Source organism: Aythya marila, assembly GCF_965140915.1.
Source record: "Aythya marila genome assembly, chromosome: 1".
NCBI classification, from domain to species: domain Eukaryota; kingdom Metazoa; phylum Chordata; class Aves; order Anseriformes; family Anatidae; genus Aythya; species Aythya marila.
This window is the reverse complement of record NC_139042.1, coordinates 55,912,115-55,934,171: the sequence shown is the minus strand read 5'-3', so window position 1 is coordinate 55,934,171 and position 22,057 is coordinate 55,912,115. Positions and strand designations below refer to the sequence as shown.

Below are 22,057 nucleotides of genomic sequence, written 5' to 3'. Positions count from 1 at the left end.
GGATAAAAGTGACATTGAAATGGGAATCTGATTATACAGTTTAAGGATATACCTTTGGGATTCAATCTTGATCCCACCTAACACATGATATTCTCCAGTATGTCAAGCTTAATAACAGTATTTTGGGAATCTATGAAACATCTCAGTGTCTACCTTGCAGTGTTAAATTGAAGCAATTCAATTTCTATTAAAACTTAGAGATTTTTTAATAGAAACTTCAAGTCTAACTTAGAGTTTTAATAGAAAGTTTCTTATCACACGTGGATTACTTGGATAATAGAACTTACTCTCTTATCTGAGAATTTAAGTTTAAAAAAATCACCTTTGAGTTCTGAACACCTCTGGAATTCTAATGTCAAAAGCAATTAAAATATAATACTTTCTTACTTTACTTTAACCAAAGACACTTGCATTATTTAGCTATACTGTCATTTTTCTTGGATTACAATTGGCATTCCAGATTCAATAGCTTCATTGTTGTTTTCAGTTTTATTGTTGATGATCAAAATAGGACGGAATGTTTCTGGAAAGAAAAATATTTTTGTTGTTTGGTTCTTATGACTCACAAACATTTATTTAATCCATTCTTCAATACAGATCTTTGACTTGGTCAATATTTTCTTCTGTTTCTTCAAAATACTCCCTTTGTGTCTACACAGAAAACAGCATTCAGAAAATGATGAGCAAAATTTTTTGAAATCTTTTTGAGGGTGGGGAGAAGATGTTTGGCTTTCCTTTAGGACTACGCTTCAACTAATGCTGTTTAGGGAAAATGTAGGGATGCATAATAATTTAAAATATATTTCAGTATACCTTAATGCCATCAGATAACCCAAATGGGGTAGAAAAATTTTAACCTTGAAGTGCTAGTTGACTTTTTGTAACTTTAATCTTTCAGATTGGTTTCACAGCTCAAATTGCACTTGTTTTAGCATTTGTACTTTTCTTTCAGCAAGGGGAGGGAGTGCAGGAGGGAATCAGTATTTTTAGCAATGTACAGAATACACTTCAGTTTATAGTACAAAAGGACATTAAAAAAGCAGTAATGCCATATCCTGGTTCAATGAGCACCCTGCAACGAGGTTCTAGAGGTGCAAGAATCCACCCACAGAGAGATGCTTGCAGGATCTGAAATTAAAACTCTAATCTCATACAAGGCAAGGAAGGATGGGGGTAGAAGCAGCAAAATAAGACCACTCTTCTCCCTCTCCTCCCAAAAAAGAAAGTACAGATTTAATCAACCGTGCTTAGGAAAGCTCTAGAATAACTGTTGCAGTTATTAACCGAGGTAACTGTTGAATCTGGTTTTGAATCACTACCAGAAGTTAGCCTTTAATGTTTTCCTCTTTCACGTTGCAGCCTTCTGCTTTAGATGTCATTCTTGTTTTGCTTGTATTTTCTTCTATTAATTTTATTCTATGCCTCTTCTTCAAAAGCCTTTACTTGCCATTTTATGGATGCTAAATCAAGGAGTGAATTTTTAAAGAGATGAAAGTATGCTCACAAACAGAGCTGAATCACACTCAATCGATCAACTCCTTTAGCTTTGGGCCATGCTCGGATTTCATAGTCAGCTGAGCCAAGGTCTTGCCAGTGCAACCTTCCGTCAATAAGGTAAGAGCCAATGGAGGTATGGCTATGCGATAGCGGGTAAATTCACACATTTTCACTGGCCTTAACACAAAGGGCAAAACCAGGCATGCCTGCCGCAAGCAATCTACAGATCAGAGCTATATCAAGGCAGCTGTCCCTATTATCAAGAGGACAAGGAGAAAATTTGATCAGTGATAACTCTCAACACAGTTAGCTGCCAAAAATATCACCTTTACTACCAACCCGTTTACATATACCAAGCCTGGACACAAACGATTTCTAATATAAGAAGTTACTTAAGTGCAGTATACAACTCCTCAAAAATACGTCTTACTCCCCACTTCCAGAGATCCACACAAAGCCAATGCTCCGTAGAATGCCACTTTTTGATCCTGCTCATGAGCCCATACAGCCAAAACTGTTATGGCCTGCAACATCCATAGGAGATAAAGGGAAACTGCATCCCTTCCTACTGGATCTGCTCTTCTTCAGACACCTCACAGCAATCACCTCCCTGTGAGCATTACAAGTTTTCGATTCCCAATACTCTTCCCATTCATACATCATGGGGCACTGGCAGCACTGGTGGCAAAGTCCGTGAGTGAAAAGCAACAAAATCCCAGACTATAGATGGTGAAACATGCACTAAAAAGCTAGGGGAACCTGTAAACATAACAGTCCAATTAGCATCAGTTCCCAGAAGAACTGCTAATTTGTGTCTCATTCTGTGATGGCCTACAGTCAAAGCTTTCCCATACTGGGAGGCTCATCCACAGCTACCAAAACAGTGATGCAATTTTTACAAACAGCTTGAGCTAAGAAGCAAATTAGGAGTGGCTGCCTCCCCCACCCCCCACCCCCATATCCAGTGGAGTATTTTGAGAACAGTTTTTCTCATGGCCAGCAAGGTACTCAGGTCTAATAGCAAGCACTTACTGTTATTTTCACAGATTGCACTCTTGCTCCTGTATGCATTGGGCATCAGCTTACTCGCACGTCAGCTGGAGTGTTCAAACAGACCACAGAGGCCAAGAAAATCTAAATTTCAGTACACCCAAAACTACAGTCTGTGCCATTCCTACTGTTTTAAATCTCTTGTTGGTGTCATATGCTCCTTTACATTCAAATAAATAATCTAAAAGCTAACTTTCAACATTCACCACAGTTTCCAGGAAACATGATTCACCTGGAATCCCATGGGCTTTTCTTCTACTCCAAGCCCCGTATCAATTGACCCAAACTCAGCAACTTACAGATGCTCTTCAGCTCCTGCTAGTTCAGTGAGCCTGTTTTCTGTTTTGGAAAAGTGAACAGCAACAGAGGTGCACACATGTTCTGCTATTCAGGCGTGCCAGCTTTCTGACTGCTATGAGCAGGAGCACTCTGGGGTCACATCATCTTTCTGCAGAATAGTTCCTCTGCAGAAGTCCACAAGAGTACACAGGGTTTAGGGATATGTATAGAAAAAAAATCTTTTAAGAGAAGTTGCTGGAGAGCAGAGAATGTTTGGGCTGATGTAAAGACTGAATGGAAAGCACACAGAAATGCCTAACGGGAAACCTCTTATGTTGTCATCTTCTGTAGACACAGTATATAATACTAGTTGCTGTTTACATTTGGATTTATTACTACGATCAAAGAAATGAATACAACCAGAACTACAAAAATTTCCATCAACTGAGATGCTGAGGCAGACTTCTTCTGTTTGAGTTTTGTTGCAGAAATAAAAACTAATGCACAGCCATTTGGTACCAACTAATTTTTTATGGCAGTGTATATTAGACTTTGAAAAAAATCAATCCACTTCTTCATAGGAAATTATCTTCCAATAATAATAGATTCAGTTCTGTCAAATTTTGTTTTGCAAGGATTTCTTTCTTTACTGCACTGGACAGACACAGGTAAGACAACTTATGTAGCCTGCAATTACTGAATCTGTCTTTTCTGTGTTTTAAACAACATACACATAATATCAACAGTCTATTTAGCTTGCAATTTCAACATTACTTTCTCAATTAGCTTCTGCACTTCAAAAAAAACCTTGCAACTCACTAACTCTACACAATTTCCTTTTCACTCATGCTCCACCTAAGAAAGTAGAGAAACTTGCATCCAACAGAACCTGCTTACACTTTTTTAGAGATGCTAGGTCTGCTTTGACAATATTTAGCTGTAGCATTAAAGGCTTCTCAGAGTACTTAATTCAAGACGGGTCCTGTCACACTGCAGCCATTCTTGCATTTTCTTTGCAACAAATTCAGTGAAGGAAAGAAACTAATGTACCGTTTGAAGAGTGATCTTTTGTCCTTCTACTTATAAAAAAAAAAAAAAAAAATGGAGCAGAGCCTCCTTTTTCTCTACTTTTTAAATAGTATTCTGATAGTTACATGGTAGTGTTGTCTCTAAGATATCGCTCTGTGCCCTGGCAGCACTGTTAATGGCATCTTTCAGATTCAATGACTTACACAAACAATGTCGTTCTCTTCTGTCAACAACAATTAGCAATGCTTTTCTGTAGTTCTTTTGGAAAGCCTGAAAAGCAGACAACCAGTAGCTACATAATGGAAGTTGCATTAGGAGGCAAGAATGTGGCAAAAATCTGGTTAACTGTTGTCGGCTGACCCTCTTGTGTGAAGAAGTGTTGTTTGGCAGCAAAATCACCTTTTCTTTCGGTTCTAAAAATGGCCATGAACAGCTGGTATAAACTGTGTGCAGAATGGATTCTGGTGGGCTTAGGGGATTGGTAATGGGATAAGAGACCTTTCACCTTTAGGTCAGGAGTTCAAATTCAGCCCAGGTTAGTAGCAATTGAAAGTCTTTACCATCTGACATTGTTCGTTAGCCTATTTAAAATGACTGAAGCAAAGTGTCACAGTAAAACAAGATTCCAGTATTAAGAAATATGAAGAGTCTGAGCAAATGGCAGAAACAGTCACTTGAGACTTTGCTTTGAAATCCCCCCATTCAGACTTCGTAGAAACCTACTCCTCTAACTACTGACAGCCCCTTTCACTGCTCCCATCCCTCCTTCCCACCTATCACAATTCATCCTCCAGACAGTTACACAGGCGAGGACAACAAAACCGTCTCTCACCATCCCATGGGTCCGCTATGGATACCAAAGCCACCACCTCTCCGTGGTTTTATCTGGCAATCCAGATTGAGCTCATCGCTTTGCTATCTGTATTTTGCTGCTTCTGTTTATACAGTGCAGCTGTGATATTTTCCAGTACTTCTCTCCTTCACCGAGCAAACATGTAGCAGGTGCTGCCTAATGATGTGCAACAGAATACAGATACCATGAGGAGCCTGATAGAAACAAGAGTTAAGATCGCTGGGGATCCAAACAACCACCAAGAGGATTTCTACGTATCTCTAGATATTTTCCAACAATGCTTTTTATACTTTCATGAATGGATAAACAGAAGAGGAAGGCAGAGAGGGACAGAACTGTTGCATTCAAAAATCCTTCCTCTTCTTTAAAAGAGGCACTGCCAGCTTTGTACAAAGACAAAGCTCTAGAATATAACACTTAAAGGTGTCACTGAAGTCTGATGAAAACACCAGAACTATGAAAACACCAGAAGTGATTAACAGAAATCAACAAAATCAAAATTAATATGGTAATAATGTATGGGTATATGGAAGCTTATTTACCTTATGCCTTGGAATCAAGCTACTTTAAAGACCATGAAACATTTACATAAAATAGTTAAACACTCTTACTACGATTAACTGTAAAATAAGAACACAGACACATTCATTTGCTTTTAATAAACCTCTTGCAAACACTTTAATAAAATATTCTACAAAAGCAGCTTTTATTCCCTAAAAGTTATGACAGAAATGTTAAAACTTTCACATGAGGAGAAAACACACTGCCATATTTCTCCACTCCGCTACTGTGAATTTTATAGACTGTATACAGTCTATACAATCGATCTTTTCAATCAGATTAAGCAAGTTTGATTACATTTTGAGGAGGAAGGGAGTGCTCACTTGTTATTTAAATCACACAACACGTGAGGGAGGCAGAAGGTTGGGAGCAGATCTGAGAAATAGACGTACAAACCGTATTTAGGATAACTGTTCTCTTTACATCAGTCATCAGACTTCTCAGTTTTTCCTCAAGCCAATGAGAGATGCTTCTCATTTCAAGGTACTACAATCATTTCCAGAATATTTGATGCTTTTCTTTTGCTGTCACCAATCGATTCACATTTAAGAAGTTTAGCCACACTGCACACCCAGATCTTAACAGATATTCTTTATTTACGGACTGCATACTCTCTTCATATAAAGTAGAGAAGGAACATTTCTATTCCATTTTTCATTGGAAAAACTAAGCTTTTCTGGTGAAAGTGAGCATTTCTGATGGGAGTTTGAGAAGGAGATTTTGACACAATGTGGTAGTTAGAAAGACCATCAAGGCTAAGGGGTCAGCAACTTTTTATTTATTTCAAAGCTCTTGTTTGGCTACTTTGGATTATGACCGCCTTTTATTAGACTGATGACAACTAGGTAACACAAAGCACACCACAGCATGAGCAGCTATAAAGAATCAGATATTCAACATCTGGTCTGCCTCAGCAGTTTAACAGTGGTAGCTGCCTGAAAACCACTCCAAAAGTGCACTAAATGACAACATACAGGAAGTTCTCTTGTAGCTGGTAGGGCAGACATTTCTACATTTTCTTGTAAAAAATAAATAACGAGTTTTGCTACCCAATTATCCAATCTTGTGCTTTATCAGCTAGCCTCTGAAAGATGACAGAAAAGCAGATAACAAAAAGTACAATGCCAACAGCAGAGAATAAATCATTCTAGCTGAATCACTTGGAAGGATTAAAACATCTGTAACAGATTTATGTAAGCTTACAACAGACAACGGAGCTGATTCACCAACTTGTTTTGCTTTCCAGGCTCATACTGTAGTGCAGCAACATTTAATACAAAAAAATACAAACTTTCTGTAAGGTGTTATTTATACTTTTTTGCAGAACTATTTGGCAGAAAAGGTATATTCCCAAAGACTTCCCCAAAAAGATAGTAATATAATTCTTAATTACTGCAAAGTAACTTACATAAAACACTGGAAAACCCCTGACACGTACCAAAGGGAGGGAGGGGAGAAATCAGCAAACTGTGCAAAGTGTTGGAGTTGGTTTAGTTAGCTTTGTGCCATTTTATTCTGAAGTCTGTATCTGAAGTAAAAAGATTGCAGTGGTCTGATTAGAGATTACACAGACATGAAAACAGACATAGAAATTTGCATAATTTACAGTAGACACATTCTGATGATGCTGACAGGCAGCTGTGTCTGTAATGCACACCGACAAAGACCTTAGGAGCATCATTTACACATAAGGTGTCTATCATTTAAGAAGTTCTTCCAACTGTTGAGTACTTAGCTGAAACATGGCAAGTAAGCCTGTTAGTCATTGTTCACATCTCAGGGATGGAAAAGGAGAAAGATAAAGCAATACAGGCACATCTGCAGACACTCCTGGTTATGAAGTTAAATCTGGACAACCAGCTTCATTAGAGTTTCTAAGTTTGGCTCTTAATAGAAGGGAGCAACAAGATGTTAGTTGCATAACTGTTAGCTGCACAGAAAGTAAAGCTTGAGACCTGGGAGAAGTGACAGATCAATTGGGTAAGCCTGGGGAAGAATCAGAGAAAATTACTGCTCTGCCGCCTCAAGCTGAAATGCTAATTAGAGACAATACATGGTCAGGATAGAAGAAGTAAAGAATATCTACACAAGTACTGTAATTTAAGATTAGTAAATTTCTTTAAGAGTTGGGAAGAATGAGTCTGCTATTATAGGGGATTGTCAAAGTGCTTAGGCTATATAGCAAAAGGAGTCTTTAAAGTCCTGAAAGATGGAATTGTGAAAGCTTTCTTACTGTGTATGTGGAGACCTCCTCTACAATTAAGCAAGTTTGAGGCTTGGGACTTTGAACATTCTTACCACCATGCATTAAGGCAGGTGGGGGAGAGATACCACAAAACAGCTAAAATAACATCTTTTAAAAAAATTGAAAATCAAATCAACTTCAAGGATCCTTCACCACTGTTTCCATTTAGGAATTGATGGCCAATGATGTATTATAGCAAGGAAATGGTTTGGGCCTCCAGGTGGGTTAAACAGAAAATCATGTATTTTCTTCTATGTACACAAGAGCGTGGAGAGCCTTTGAAAATTGTTCTCTCAAAAGCTACAAGTTTGGGAAAAGCATAAAAAATGTGTTATGATAAATTTTTCATAATGTTTTAATGAGCTATACAAAGCAATTAACAATCAGGCAAATAAACTGCTAGCAAAAGTACTATATTGGGTTTACATAGCAAGGGTATGGATTTTACTAATCTCCCTATGTTGAGTCTGTTGTGCCCATGATGATAATTAAGCGATCTCCCCATCCTTATCTCAACCCTTGAGCCTTTTTCATTGCATTTTCTCCTCCTTTCCCTTTGAAGTGTGTGAGTAAGACAGAGGTTGTGGTGGAGTTCAGCTGCCCAGCTGAGTAAAACCACCACAGTGTAAGTAAAATACAACTGTCATGAGTAATTCTGAAAACACTGCTGCACTGCAAGGCAAGGCAAATTTTACCAGCAGTCTTCCCTCTCTACAACAGGCTGTTTTTAAAACCCGTACTCCTTGGGGCCCCAATCCCCTCTTGTTTATTTACCCAAATATAAGTTTGCCCAGCCATTTTACAAAGTCATCCAAAGATGTCAGAATCACAAGCATCTCTGTGCTCTCTCTATTATTGCCCACAGGTACAAGCAGCAGACAGGACACAGCCCTAATGAAATGTAGCTAAGAAAGAAAAATAAGCTAATTACTCTATTGCTTGATTCTAAATTTCAGTACGCCTGGCATAATTTGACAAAGTGAGAAAAGGAAGATAAAGACAGTGTTCACTTGCTTGCAAATTGGACTTTCTTGCTGTTTCGGAGAGTGACATCCAGACTTCCAAGTTGTTTGCCTGCTTTCTTAGATCATGACCAGAAATGCATTACTACAGTCAAATCAGGGAGAGAGGAGTCCATGAAACTGTCTGCCCACCCATGTGGGATTCACATCTACTACTGATTCCATGAGCTGGTACAAAAGTCCTACACCACATCAGCACTCTTTTTACAAAGTTACATTCCATTCACCATTTCAATCACATGCACATTGCCAGTGTTTTTATTTCTGATATACACACACAGTTTTAATCACAGTCCTAGAGATACCCAGCAAGCAATCATAAAAGTATAAAAAATAGAAAAGAAACTTGAGTGGGGAACCAGTGGGGAAAAGCATCAGAGCACAGTGGCTAGTCACTTACTGTGTGCTCACAGTGGCACTTAACAGTGACCTCTTGAAAGGTCTTTAGGTCAAGTGTAACAAAGAGTAAAAAAACCTCTGAATGCTTACTTGAGTGCTCTACAAGAGCTCAGGGCTGCAAAGTCTTGTATACACAGGCTTACTTAAGTGAGTAGATCTTTTAAGTTCAGTTGGAAGTGCTCACATCCGTCAAGTTAGTTATGTGCAAGTCTTTGCAGGAGCAGACCCCTAAGTATGGAAGGAGGTTATGTTCTGTTTTTTTAAATAACACTTTTTCTGAATCTGAAGAGCTGTTTTTCTTACCTGAAGTCTAGTATTCATTTCCAAGAAGTAGAAATTCTTACTGGAGTCCACAAGGAATTCTACTGTTCCAGCAGAGGAATATTTTACTGCTTTGGCAAGAGCTACTGCTTGTTCTCCCATTGCTCTTCGAGTTTCAGGGTCTAGAAAAGTGCTACAATACAGAAACAATGCCTCTCTTCAATTAAAAAAAAAATGTATTATTTATTTTTCTGCTTAAACTACCACCAGAAGACAGTACCATTATTTAAGTTATGATAACATGTCAAAACAGTCAAAAGTTACCTTTATATTGCACCTAAATAGATACACTGCATACTTCACAGTTACCACTAAAGTACAAGAAATTCATGATGAATAACAGTATTCTCTAAAACATAACAGAACTTTTTTAGAATACTAAAATCTATAAAAATTCAAGTTAAATGAAAATAAATACATACAAATCCATGACATTTTAGAAGGCATACCTATTTTCAAAAAATAGTAACTAAAAAATAAAGAGCCACAATGAAGCTGTTAAGAAAAGATACCATCCAATAGAAACATTACTGCCAAAATACATGTCAAGAGGTCTAAGGAAAATTTGTTTTCTGACTCAAAATTAAAACAGCATGTCTGTTTTAGTGATATTCTTTGTAATTGATAAATTCTGGAAGTTCATGAAGTATTTATTTGAGCTTCCACTGATAGCAAAATTGCAGCAAAGAAAAATTATGTATTTGTTACGTTAGCAAAAACCCAATCACTGATGCCAGGACAAACCTCCTCATGCTGTATCTCCTTCTCTCAGGTTTACCTGTAAACTGAAGACTAGTTATCCACATCTGTTAATTGCAATTCATTCCTTTCCACAAAGTATGGACACCACCCACAGGCACGCAAAGACCAGCTCTGCTACCATCCTGGGGATCACCTGGGAATACTGTCCAAATTGCAACCCTTCTCTAGGAGCTCAATACACCACTTTCACTGGTCAAATGCATTGAAAGACTTAGGAGGATACACACTCTGCTCATTCCTCTCCTCTATACTGCAAATTTGGATTTAGATGAACCTGCACAGTTTGTAAATTTACAGCTACAGAAATTTCTGTGGCTTTCCATCAAAGCTCTGGAACTGGCTGCCCTTCACTCCGATGCACTGACCTTCAACAAGAGACAGAATGTAGCAGTTCATTTCATAGGAACTTATCAATATGCCTATCATATTTCTGTGGTGATTTACATTGGGCATGTAACTCAGCTCTCATTTAGAAAACACTTCTGTAAAGGAATGGGAAGTCACTTCTACCTTACCTCTAAGTTACTGTTTATTCTAAGTTACTGTTTTAAATGAAAAGGCCACAATACCAAATGTTATGTATTGCTCATACCAAATTGTTATATATTTGGGTTCTTATAAATGGCATTGCATCAAGCTGGCAACCTGTCACTAGTGGGGTTCCCCAGGGCTCCATTTTAGGACCAAGCCTCTTCAACATTTTCATAAATGATTTGGATGTAGGACTTGAAGATTTTTTGAGAAAGTTTGCGGATGGTACGAAATTGTGTGTAGCTGTTGACTTCATCAAGGGTGGTGTGGCTTTTCAGAGAGATGTAGACAGGTTGGAGAGCTGGGCAATCACCAACAATATGAAGTTTAACAAGAGCAAGTACTGAATTCTGCACCTAGGAAGAGGCAACACTGATTATAGGTACAGGCTGGGGGATGATCAGCCCTGCAGAGAGGGATCTGGAATTTTAATCAACATCAAGCTGAACACGAGGCAGCAGTGTGACGTGGTGGACTGGAGGGCCAGCTGTACCCCGGGGTCCACCAAGAACAGCATTGCTATCTGGCTGAGGGAAGGAATTGTCCCACTCTACTCTGCGCTGGTGCATCCTCACCTTGAGTACTATGTGCAGTTTTGCAAGCCACAATATAAAGAAAGACATGAAACAATTAGAGAGTGTCCAAAGGAAGGCTACAAAGATGGTAAAGAGTCTATAGAGGAAGATGTATGAGGAGCAGCTGAAGTCACTTGGATTGTTCCTGGAGAAGACAGAAGTCAGGAGACTGAGGGCAGAACTCATCGCGGTCTACAACTTCCTCACAAAGGGGAGCAGAGAAGCAGGCACTGATCTCTGCTCTCTGGTGACCAGCAATAGGACCCAAGGGAACAGCTTGAAGCTGCAACACAGGAGGTTCAGACTGGGTATCAGGAAAAGGTTTCTCCACCCAGAGGGTGGTCGGGCACTGGAACAAGCTCCCCAGGGCAGTGGTCACAACACCAAGACTGCTGGAGTTCGAGAAGCATTTGGATAATTCTCTCAGACATAGGGTCTGAGTTTTTTTTTCAGGGTGGTCCTTTGGGGACCCAGAAGCTGGACTCAACAATCCTTGGAGGTCCCTTCCAATTTGGATATTCTATGATTGAGGTGTCTTCAAAAGTGGGTCCCAATTTTGGAAAGGAAGCCTCCACGTATCTGAAGCAGCTCCATCAATGTCCACAAAACTCTACCTGGGGCCCAGGACTGCACTCAAACAGAAGCTGTTGCTGGGTACTTGTCTTTTAGTACGTCCTCTGAGGTTTTTCACTAAGACTGGAAAGTCACGGAAGAGATAGAGACTTCTGCCACAACAAACTGTGTCTGACGTGACACAAAAAGCAAGGAGATACCTCGGTAAATTGATAAGACAATGGAAACCTTTTCTTTATTGGAAAAGTGCTACTTCGCACCCCAAGTCCAGCCAGTGTCACAGGGGTGGATTTAGTTGGACAGTAAGACAGGCAGTTTCAGAATTTTAGAAAAAAAATTCCTACTTGGCAACAACTGGGTCAACAGGAAAAGGAAGTCAAGACAGATCACAGGAATGCTATCAGCAGATCCTACGCTAGATCAGAAGGGGAAAAAAAAAGGGCAAAACCGTCATACCTATCAAAAATAGGTGCTGGTAACATAAAAGAGTTTCATAATATTTCTTATTTTGATTCAATAAGGAGATAACATTACACAAAGACATTAACTTATAATTCAATTCAGGGTTTTGATCATGAAAGGTCAATGAGTGGCTTATGAAGAACAGAACCTTTTCAATATTGCCTTCATATTCTATTTCTAGAATAACCATTATTACTTCTCATATGGATGAAAGACAGTTACTCCCTTTTATTACAGTGGTGTCTCCCTATGTTTGTTAAATGTATGTCTGAGATCTCTCTGTTCACCTCCTGCTGTAGCCAAAGAATGGAATAGAGAGCTGTCACACTGCTAAACTTGATCTCTGCCATGTGGTTAAGCTTTATGCTCTAAAATGACTGGAATATCCCTGCAATCAGGTAGGTTAATTAACTGAAGTTTTCCTATTCCCCTCTGCTGCTTTACCTTTCATATACATTGTTTCTCCATTCTTTAACCACTCACCTTATACAAATGAAATAAACTTTCTCCAGTCTAATTAGACATCCCTTGAAAAAGAAGCATTTTCAACCTGACTTCAACTCTTTTCCTCACACATATACTGTTATTCTTCCAACCAAATAGCTCCAATGGCAGCATGAAGGCTGCAAAATAAAAAGGATTCACAGGATAAAAGCACCAAAAAGAACAAATAAGATCAGACCTGACATTTCACTCACAAGACCTTCTTCAAGTGATTGTAAAGTTGATCAAAGACAATCCAGTTGTTTTGTTCTATTGTTTCTACATCCAGAGAGGTGACCACATGGACAAAATGCTACCTCTCCACCTCTAGTTCACCAGATAATGTTTCCCAAAATACCTTCATCACCTTCACTCAGATAAAGCCAAGTATTTTGAAAAGTACAATTGCATTGTTGGTGGAAATTTACTGCTCAGCTTAGACAAAAAAAAAAAAATACACCCAATACAAACAATGAAAATTCACTTTACACTTCTTCTGAAGATATGACTATGCTGGGAGATAACAGTATCTGCATTTTCTATATTTCAAGGTCAGCTTACCCGCTCTTAGGAAATATTTTAAACAAGCAGCATGTCCAACTAATTACTTATCTACAGTAACTGTTCCTTGAGATATCTCAGTGCATACTACCGCACTACAGGCATGTTTGAAAAACAGCTTTACCCCCACATCTAAATTGCGCTAACCTATGAATCATGTACAGAGACACAAACAGAACAGGCTCACAGCTTCCCCTGGCCCAGAATCCTTCAAGGCTTTCTGGACAGAGTGACAGGAAATGTGGTTCTGGCACACATGTATGGAGCACAACTCTAAGGAGAACTTGTATATACAGTATAGAGCAATGACATACTTTTTCACTAAGTTCTTGTCTATGTACACTCATTCGACTTGTTGGTGACTTCACATAGCACCTTGGCAGTTAATCTGGAATATGATCCTGAAGTAACTTGGCTTCATGGAGAAAGCTTAGTGCTTACATAAAGTGAAAGAAGTTGCTGTCTGTGCACCTTCCAGGGACAGAAACATTCCTCAGAGAAGCTAACAATGGTGCATGCCAAAAAGGTCACAAGAAGAGTTTAACTGTTTTACTTGCATTCCAGTGCAGTCACTTACTGGTAAAATAACCTCCCTTTTGAAATCTGTCTCTTAGATCTTTCTGTCACAGGCAGAAAAAATAAAATAAAAAAACATTTCTGTCCTTTGAACTGAAATTGAAAGAGCATCCTTCAATTTAAAAAGACAGTGCAAAATTAATGTCTATGATAGCTAAGTCAACCACAACTCTGAACGTATATGGCTAGGAAGAAAAAAAAAAAACATACTAAGAAAATTATTTCCTGCCCGAGATAAAACTCAGGGAAATTTTGGGAAACAGTTGAGAGCGTGTCACAGTAACTTCATTCTGAAGGTCTTGTCTGCTAAGATTCAAACCAAAGGATGTGGCATCACCTCAAATCTCCAAAGAGAAGTAGAGACAACCAAGGAGAATAAGCAGGCAGCTAGCAAATTTTGAGAATTTGCTCATGAATTATAATGCAGATCTTAACACGACTGTAGAGAACACAATGGCAGGGTGCTGCTCCACCATTACTTGAACAGTAAAGTCCTGAAAATGTAGAGAGAAGGTTACACCCAGTGTCTAAGTGTCAGTGTCCCACTGTTAAGCACTTTGAGATATGATACTTAAATGGCAGTCCATGGGGGATCAAACGTTTGATCTCTTTGACTACCACAGCAAAGCACAGTGGTGGATGATCACAGTGAGTGGAAGGGCCTTCACATGGCACTTCTCCATAATGCCATTCAAGATACTTTGGAGGAAAGCCATTGACATATTCAAGGAATGATAGCTGAGTGAATAGCTAATCTGAACGCAAGAATAGAAAAAATTGTTAAAATCTAACTTTGGACATCAAAGAAACAAATAGCCACGTGCTTCTGAATAGCTGGGCATTCCTTCACCCAAGCAGTGAGGCAAAAGATAAAAAGCTTATCAGGTCCTGAAACAGAAAGGACACCTGCTCTAATCAAATGGAAGGTTAAGAACGATCCTTTGAGCTCCAGTTATACAACAGGAAGTCAACTAAGATTCTTGAACATTTACATTCTGTTGATCAATTTATTTTAGATTGATTATAAGGGATCAGTGGATTTTCTCATAAGCTTTATGAGCATTGTTTCTCCACATGGTGAAGACTCCCTTAATTGCTCTACCAGACAAAATGCTAGGCTGTTGTCTTTTTCTGTCTTGCCAAAGTACACTGCCTTGTAGCATCTCTCTCTGAAAATGAACAGAGAGAGTTTGGGCAGAGCAGGAACAAAAACTGAACTAAGGAACAACAACAATTAAATGTTGCTCATCTGTTTAAATTTCAACCTGTGTGGTGACATGATAAGTCAACAGCCTCTTCCCAAAATGTTTGAGGCTAAAGGCTAAGACAAAACCGTTGCAAGGCACCAGAAGTTTTGCCCAGCTCCCAAAAAGTGCTGAGAAGCCTACAACCAGCACTAACTAAAAAAACGGTGATGTTCTTACTGCCCATGCTTCCCAGAACAACGTAGGACAACTGACTACGGTAAAAGAGAAAGAGCAAGGCTTGTTGGTCTCCCATCTGAGAACAAGGGATTGACCCACCATGAATCCCTTGAATACAGTAAGCTCATCATGTTGCGAACTAAAGAGCTTTCTCTCCTCAACAGATGAGTATTTTGTTGTCATTTTGTTTTTTAAAACAAGACAACTTCCCTATGGAAACCTCAGATTCGAACATGAGATGACCCCATTAGGGCAAGTTCAACAGCTGCAGACTTAGCTTTGTTTAGCAAAATCATAAAGATTATTTTCAAAGCTAAACGGACCCCAACAATCTGTCTGTCAAAATGAGCTAGGCAATTCAGAAAAAGGCACCATAGGCAGGAAGAGAATCAAAAGAGGTCTGAGAAGAGGCCAGAGTCAAAAGCCCTACATCATACAAAATAAAAATAAACATCTTAGCCCACAACATTCCCATCTCCTCAGCATCATGCAGGGGAAAAAAAAAAAAAAAAAAAAAAAAAAAGGCTTCGACTTAGCTCCACATTCTTAATAGCAGCTAACATACAAAATAGGAGGGGAAAAAAATAAACAAACTAGTGAGGACAGCATACTTCCTCCACCCAGTTGTACAAGAAAAGTTGTGTCATTATTTGGAACATTTAACTGAAGGCTTTAGGGTCTCTACAGCGTCTGACAGAAGTTACTGCCTTGCTTACCTGCAATGCTCTTGGAACTGTTTGTAAATAAATGGATTCTGCAGACAACTGCAAGCAGCTATAAGTCAGATAAGGCTTTCAATAAGGGTCTGGCAAAGTCTAAAACATTCAGCAGCAATGAGAAAGAAGAATTTTCAGGCCAACTTTTGGAAGCTATTGGCTTGCCCCCGCTCTTTTGTAGAGTTATAGGAAGGGATGAAAAAACTTACTGGCAACTCCAACAGAGAAGCCCAAGTAAGTTAAAAGGCTGATATTTCTGATGAAAGAAAGACTCTAATCACAGTTGGCTGGTGACAAAGACGTATCACTCCTTTTAATTCGACACAGGCATGGAGTATGAGCAGGCAGTAGTGGCAGGCAGCAGCCTATAGGTACTGGGGCAGCAAAAGACTCTCCTCTCAAGTGCTTGGTTATACATATATACACACAGGTATGACATTGTGACATGAAGCCTACACATTGCCCAAACAAAAACACAGTCTGATTCCTAGGCATAATGCTTCCGAGAAATCCACAGGCACTACAGGAAGCAACAGGAGCTGTTTAAGCATTACTGGACACCTACACCCATAGCTCACTCCCATGAGAGGCACTAAAAGTGGTGCAGAGTATTTAGAACTTAATATTCAATTCAAAATAGAAATAAACTGCATTATCAGGCCATCTAAAAATTACTATAATGGTCAAATGTCCAGTTAACCATTCCTAAAGATACTTCATTTTTTATTTGACTCTTAAATCCAAAAGCTGAATAGCAACGTAAAAGAAAACTATCTCAGATGTAATAAGCAAGCCATCTCATATACTCCACATATTTGATTGGTAAGATCCACTTCTATTTTATACAAGATCATGAAAGAAAGTATTTCTAATAAACCACCATTTTTCTTCTTACAGAATGACTTAATAAAGCAAGGTCAAACCACTCTCTAAAGTACATTGAAGCTGCATTACATTCAAATGACTGTAACATACTAAAACATACCATTTATTTTCTTGGAATTTTTTAAAAGAATAACTTGACTTGTAATTGTATAATAAAATCAGGAGCTTTCTGAAAATGTTTTCAGTAACTATGAAGCTGTATGGAGTGCGGTATACATACCTTGGTGCTTCCTCCACAACTTTTTGGTTTCTTCTTTGAATAGAGCACTCTCTTTCATTCAACCACAAGGCATTGCCATGCTTATCTGCCAACACCTGAAACAATGACATGCTGCTATTAACCAACATGTGCATACAAACCACCTTTTGACATTATACTGCTATTCAATAGCACTCAATTACTCTTATTTTTTTCCAATCTAGAAATTAAAATTGGAGAAAAAATGCTAGTATAGAAAATTAATTATATATGAAATATTAGTTGAATGCTACTTCAAATTCTAAACAGAATTATTTTAATGCCTCTCTACAGTCTGTATATGGAAAAGAGCACTCACTTCTTGTGAGAAGCCCCCAAGAAGTTCAGAAGGGAAAAGAAATCATAAGACTGAAACAAGAAAAAAATATATATATATTTTCAAGCCTCTAAAATTGTACTGCATAATGAAATACCAAGAAGTGTGTTGTTAAGCATTATTTCTTGTCAACAAAGGAAAGTAAGATCTCCAGGCATGTCAAATTTAGCTCATGAGTTACAGACAAAAGCTTTCAGAAACAACAGCTAAAGGGTTCTTCTTAGTAGGCTGAGCATCCCGTGCTTAACGAGGAAGAAACTTGCAATGGAAATTAAGGTAGTAGGATTTCCAAGGATTTTCTCAAAATTCAGGAGTCAACTACAGTTCTTGGCTGCAGCTTCAGACCACAAAAGAGTTAAACATACAAACATCTAGATCCAACTACCTAAATTACATGTTAGGAAAAACACAAGTTAAGTGTAGCAGAACTGATTCTGCAAGTTCAAACTGTAAGAAAAAGTAAGAAAAGGAACTTTATGAATTCTTCTGTACAGTGCAGTTATTTGCAATAGCAGGAGACTGGATTTGAGGATTCAAGTAGACTTCTTCCAATCTTGTGATGTTATACCCTATGTACTTATTCTTGGAACAATTTCTTTCCTTGCAGACCACACCTGCTCCCTTCTTCCTTATAAATTTTTCCCTATAATCCATTTTCTTCCATCTATCTTCCTGCTCTGATCTGCGGGAACCTGTGCCAATATTCATGCTTCATTCTTTAACAGTGCAGTTCTACACTGAAAACAGACAAGATAAAAAAAAATGGAAACAATCGTCCTCAAACTGTGTGAACTCAACCATATCTGCTTACATTTGTGACAAAGACCCTGTATTATTTATTATTCCTTTTAGCACCACAGAGAGAGCACGGCACTAAGCAAGATGAATTCCTGCATCTATGACACCAATGTTTCCTGATGCGTGAATAATCTGGGTAGATGCAACTGGAAATGAGGCGCTGATCTCATGAAGATGATTCGTGCGCTGTGCAGCATCAGACCCAGAGTGCTCTGCACTCTGAGGGATCGGACTTGTCTTTTCCTCACAAGTTTTGTTGAGCTCCCATAAGTTTATGGAACTTCCTAGAGGAAAGATCCTTTAAAAAGGGCTCTACAAGAATGACACCAAGGGATTTCCAAAACTACAGCTTGTCCCAAAACTCTCTTCCCCGCCCCACAGAAGGTTTAGCAACAGGCAGCATCAGAGTACTCCAGTACTGCTAGATTCTGTAACAGGCTCCCCTACACAAAGAGAAAGAAAACCTAACAGCATCTAAAGCAACTTCCCACTCCAGTCAGTCCTAAATCACCCAATCCAGAACTAAACACCATGGAGTTCTACAGAAACTCATTTGGGAGATGAATTTTTTAATTATTATAATTAAAACAGTGCATGTATGGGTACGTGGCTGGAAAATCACTGTCCTGTAAATAGGATGATTCCTGGTGAGCAGTTCTGCTTCATTACGAAGCCTACAACTTCCCACAGAATACAACTTCACAAAACAGGCAAACTAGAAAATATTATCCTGGAATATTTCAACAAAAATAAGTTTCTGTGTTTCTTCTCTCCCTCCCCAAAGGGAATAATAAAATATTTTTCAGGCCATCTTGTAGTTTTTTTTTATTATTATTATTATTTTTATTATTTTTTTTCCAGGACTTTTCTTCCATTCTTCTTGATTTCTGCAACGTGTATCTTAAAAATTTGTATTATTGCATTCACAGGCAATATGGCCCAAAAAGAGATAGATGTGTTTATTTACTATGAAGATATAATTATGAACAGACTAATACGTAACAACTAGTTAGTTAGGCTTTTAACTCCATTTTGGGTTCATTGCTTATATTATCTGAAACAAAAGATACTTATTCCATAAATCAATTATATTTCAGAAGACATTTACAGAACACTTAAATCAATCTCTGAGGTGAAGTATATGTCTCACTAAAAATGCAGGTCACAGCTAAGGCATTTTGCTAAATATCTTAATATTCCTAAACAAGAATATTCTGCTTTGTGGGACAATTAGAACACAAGTATATGTTATGCACATCTATACACTAAAATAATTAAATATAATTTATCACAACTGCTTCTATATGATTCAGCTAAATTTCCAGTTGTAGGTCTGCTATTTAGCCAATTAATAATTAGATATTACAAGTACTCTTTAAACTCAAATCCTTTATGTCAGATATTTCAGGAGAACAAGACTTCAAATCAGTTCAAGCATAAAGTCTATTTGGACTCTTTTTTCCTGTTAATTGTTTTAGTCTTTTCTCATGTTTTACAAAGTGATTGTTTTATAGCTAGACGCAGGAAACCCCTTATTTAACAATTTCAAGCACCAATCCTTTGGAGCTATATGAGAATGTTAAAAAAAAGTTCTGTTTAAAAGTTACTGCTAACGTAATAAATATTTGGCATCTGGTCTCAAATTGTTTGTATATTTAGTAGCTTGAAAATGAATCAAGGCCAATGTCCTAAAGCTGATTAGAACATGAAGTTAAAATGATACACCATGATATTGTTACAAGGTACCATCAAAGTGTTTGTGTAAGGAAAACAACACTTATTGTACACTCATAATAAAAATTTATGTGGCATTAATTATAAATGGCATAGCTATATTGTTTAATCTAGGCAAAAAATATTTGGTTGTTCTTAATTACGATGCTAATTTTAAGGTAATAGTCTTTTTAAAACTAAAGGAACCAAGACAGAATGCAAAATGCGGCCCCAGCTGATGAAATTATGTAACAATCAAATCTTATCTAACTTAAGTCATCAGAGAGTCTGTAGGAAAGCGTTGAAGCTCTCTCTAAACAATGCAGAAAAAAAGGGCACTTTCAGAAAATGAAGCATCCCAAATTCTCTAGGGCAGTGGGACTGTCTCTGAGGAAGTATATACCTCTTTCCACTGACCTAAGAGGTGTCTTAAACTTAGATTAGAACAAAAGGTTAACTTTAAGACAACAAAAAGAATCCCAAGCCGAAGCACACACTTTAAAACACTTTTATTCAAGACAACTTTAGAGCACATTAACATACTTGTTTCAGTTCTACTGCATTTTGAAGAGTGCCTTGTAGCCCGATCTCAAAAATAAATATAAGCCAAATTTATTTCAGTCTCTAAATTAATTCCAAATGTATTTTCAATCTTCCTGAAGAGACTTTTCTTCCACTGCAGCTGGTAGCCTGACTGGAGTTTTACATAGCGTACTGCAATTTTAACCCAAGGCTGCAAGGACCAAGAGAAACAGAATATGAAGGTACAGTGAGCCTTAAGGTACAATGAGCCATGTATTTAAAAAAAAAAAAAAAAAAAAAAAAAAAGAGAAAGATTCAGGTATCCAAAAATTATCGGTCCTATCAAGAAAGTATAGGAATGTCTAGTGATCTGAGCTCTTTTGCAATGAAGGTTAGTGCTGAAACTAAATGCTTACTATACGTCTTCCCTTGGCCTTCAGAAGAGAATAGGTTGAGGTTTAAATTTCATTTTTACAGATTGTTTCTTCATTTCACATATGCTGTAAGTTATCCTGCACGTAGACAAGTTCTAAATTGAAATAGGAAAAAAAAAAAAAAAAAAAAAAAGGAAGTCTATCAAGTTTGAGCGGGCATGTATCTAACAGAGTAAAAAAATGTTGAATATTTCTCTCCCACAAATCATCCTACGCTATCAAATTTGTTGTTTCATCAAGTTATTGAGCTACTGTCAAAAAAAAAAATGAAGGTCTCACTGTAAAAAAAAATAAACTACAACTTCAAGTTTATGTTTTGGACAAGAATAAGTAAAATTTCTATTGCAGAAACTGAAATACTGCTTATGAATTTCTTGTCAAGGTAGACTATTTTAAGCCTATTGAAAAACACAATTTAGTTGCCTATGTAAGATCAAATACATCCCAAATTTTAAGATTGCAATTTTGTTACAGAATCTGTCCAACAAAAACAAGTCTTGTTTTGCATTAGCAGATCTGGCTCAATGCTAGATCCAATAAAAGATAAAAATTTTCATAATCCAGAAGGTAGGGAGAATATATCTGATTTTGAACAACCATGCCCAAAATGGGCCACACATCCTGCTGAGTTCACAGACAGCATTAGACATCAGATACAAAACCAAAATACAGACAAAACCACCTACAACTTGCAAGAAAAATGTTAAGCATAATAGCGCTTGAACTCCTACATCCTCTGCTGTGCTCAAGCACTGGAATCAGGATCCAGAGTTCAAACTTCAGCCCTCAGGACAGATGCCTACAATCATTTTTTTTTTCAATTAATTGAGTATGGTTCATCGTCTTCCTGCTAAAGAAAGGGTAGAGAATAAAAACAGGAAGGCTGCACTGTGCATGATAGCCATGCAGTTTGAGCAATGGTCCAAGACACAGGAAAACACAAGAACATAGGCCTTTTTTAGCCTAGTGTTTGAAACAATATTCCCTAACACTTAATCAAGCCCATCAAGTACTAGACTAAGGCTGGAAGGACACTACAGTCTCTTAAACTATATGCTAGTTACTTATAAACACATTTCTCTTCTCTAAAATAAAATGCAACGCAATCACTGAACTTCTCTTTCATAAGAAAAAAAAAAGGCTGCTCAAGAAAATCACCTCTAAATTAAAAAAAAAAATCTACAGATCACTGCAATTTTTTAAATGGTTTA

The 22,057-nt window shown here is 37.8% G+C and overlaps 1 protein-coding gene across 1 annotated transcript in view; it reads right to left on the bottom strand.

Annotated features, from left to right (window-relative positions):
• PCCA (propionyl-CoA carboxylase subunit alpha) overlaps positions 1–22,057 on the bottom strand; it is a 284,602-nt gene that overhangs the window by 164,891 nt on the left and 97,654 nt on the right. Inside the window, exons 11-12 of the mRNA XM_082774792.1 lie at positions 17,025–17,119; positions 9,239–9,389 (exon numbers count right to left, since the gene is read on the bottom strand). Coding sequence (XP_082630918.1) covers positions 9,239–9,389; positions 17,025–17,119 — 246 coding nt within the window. The remainder of the gene's footprint in view (positions 1–9,238; positions 9,390–17,024; positions 17,120–22,057) is intronic.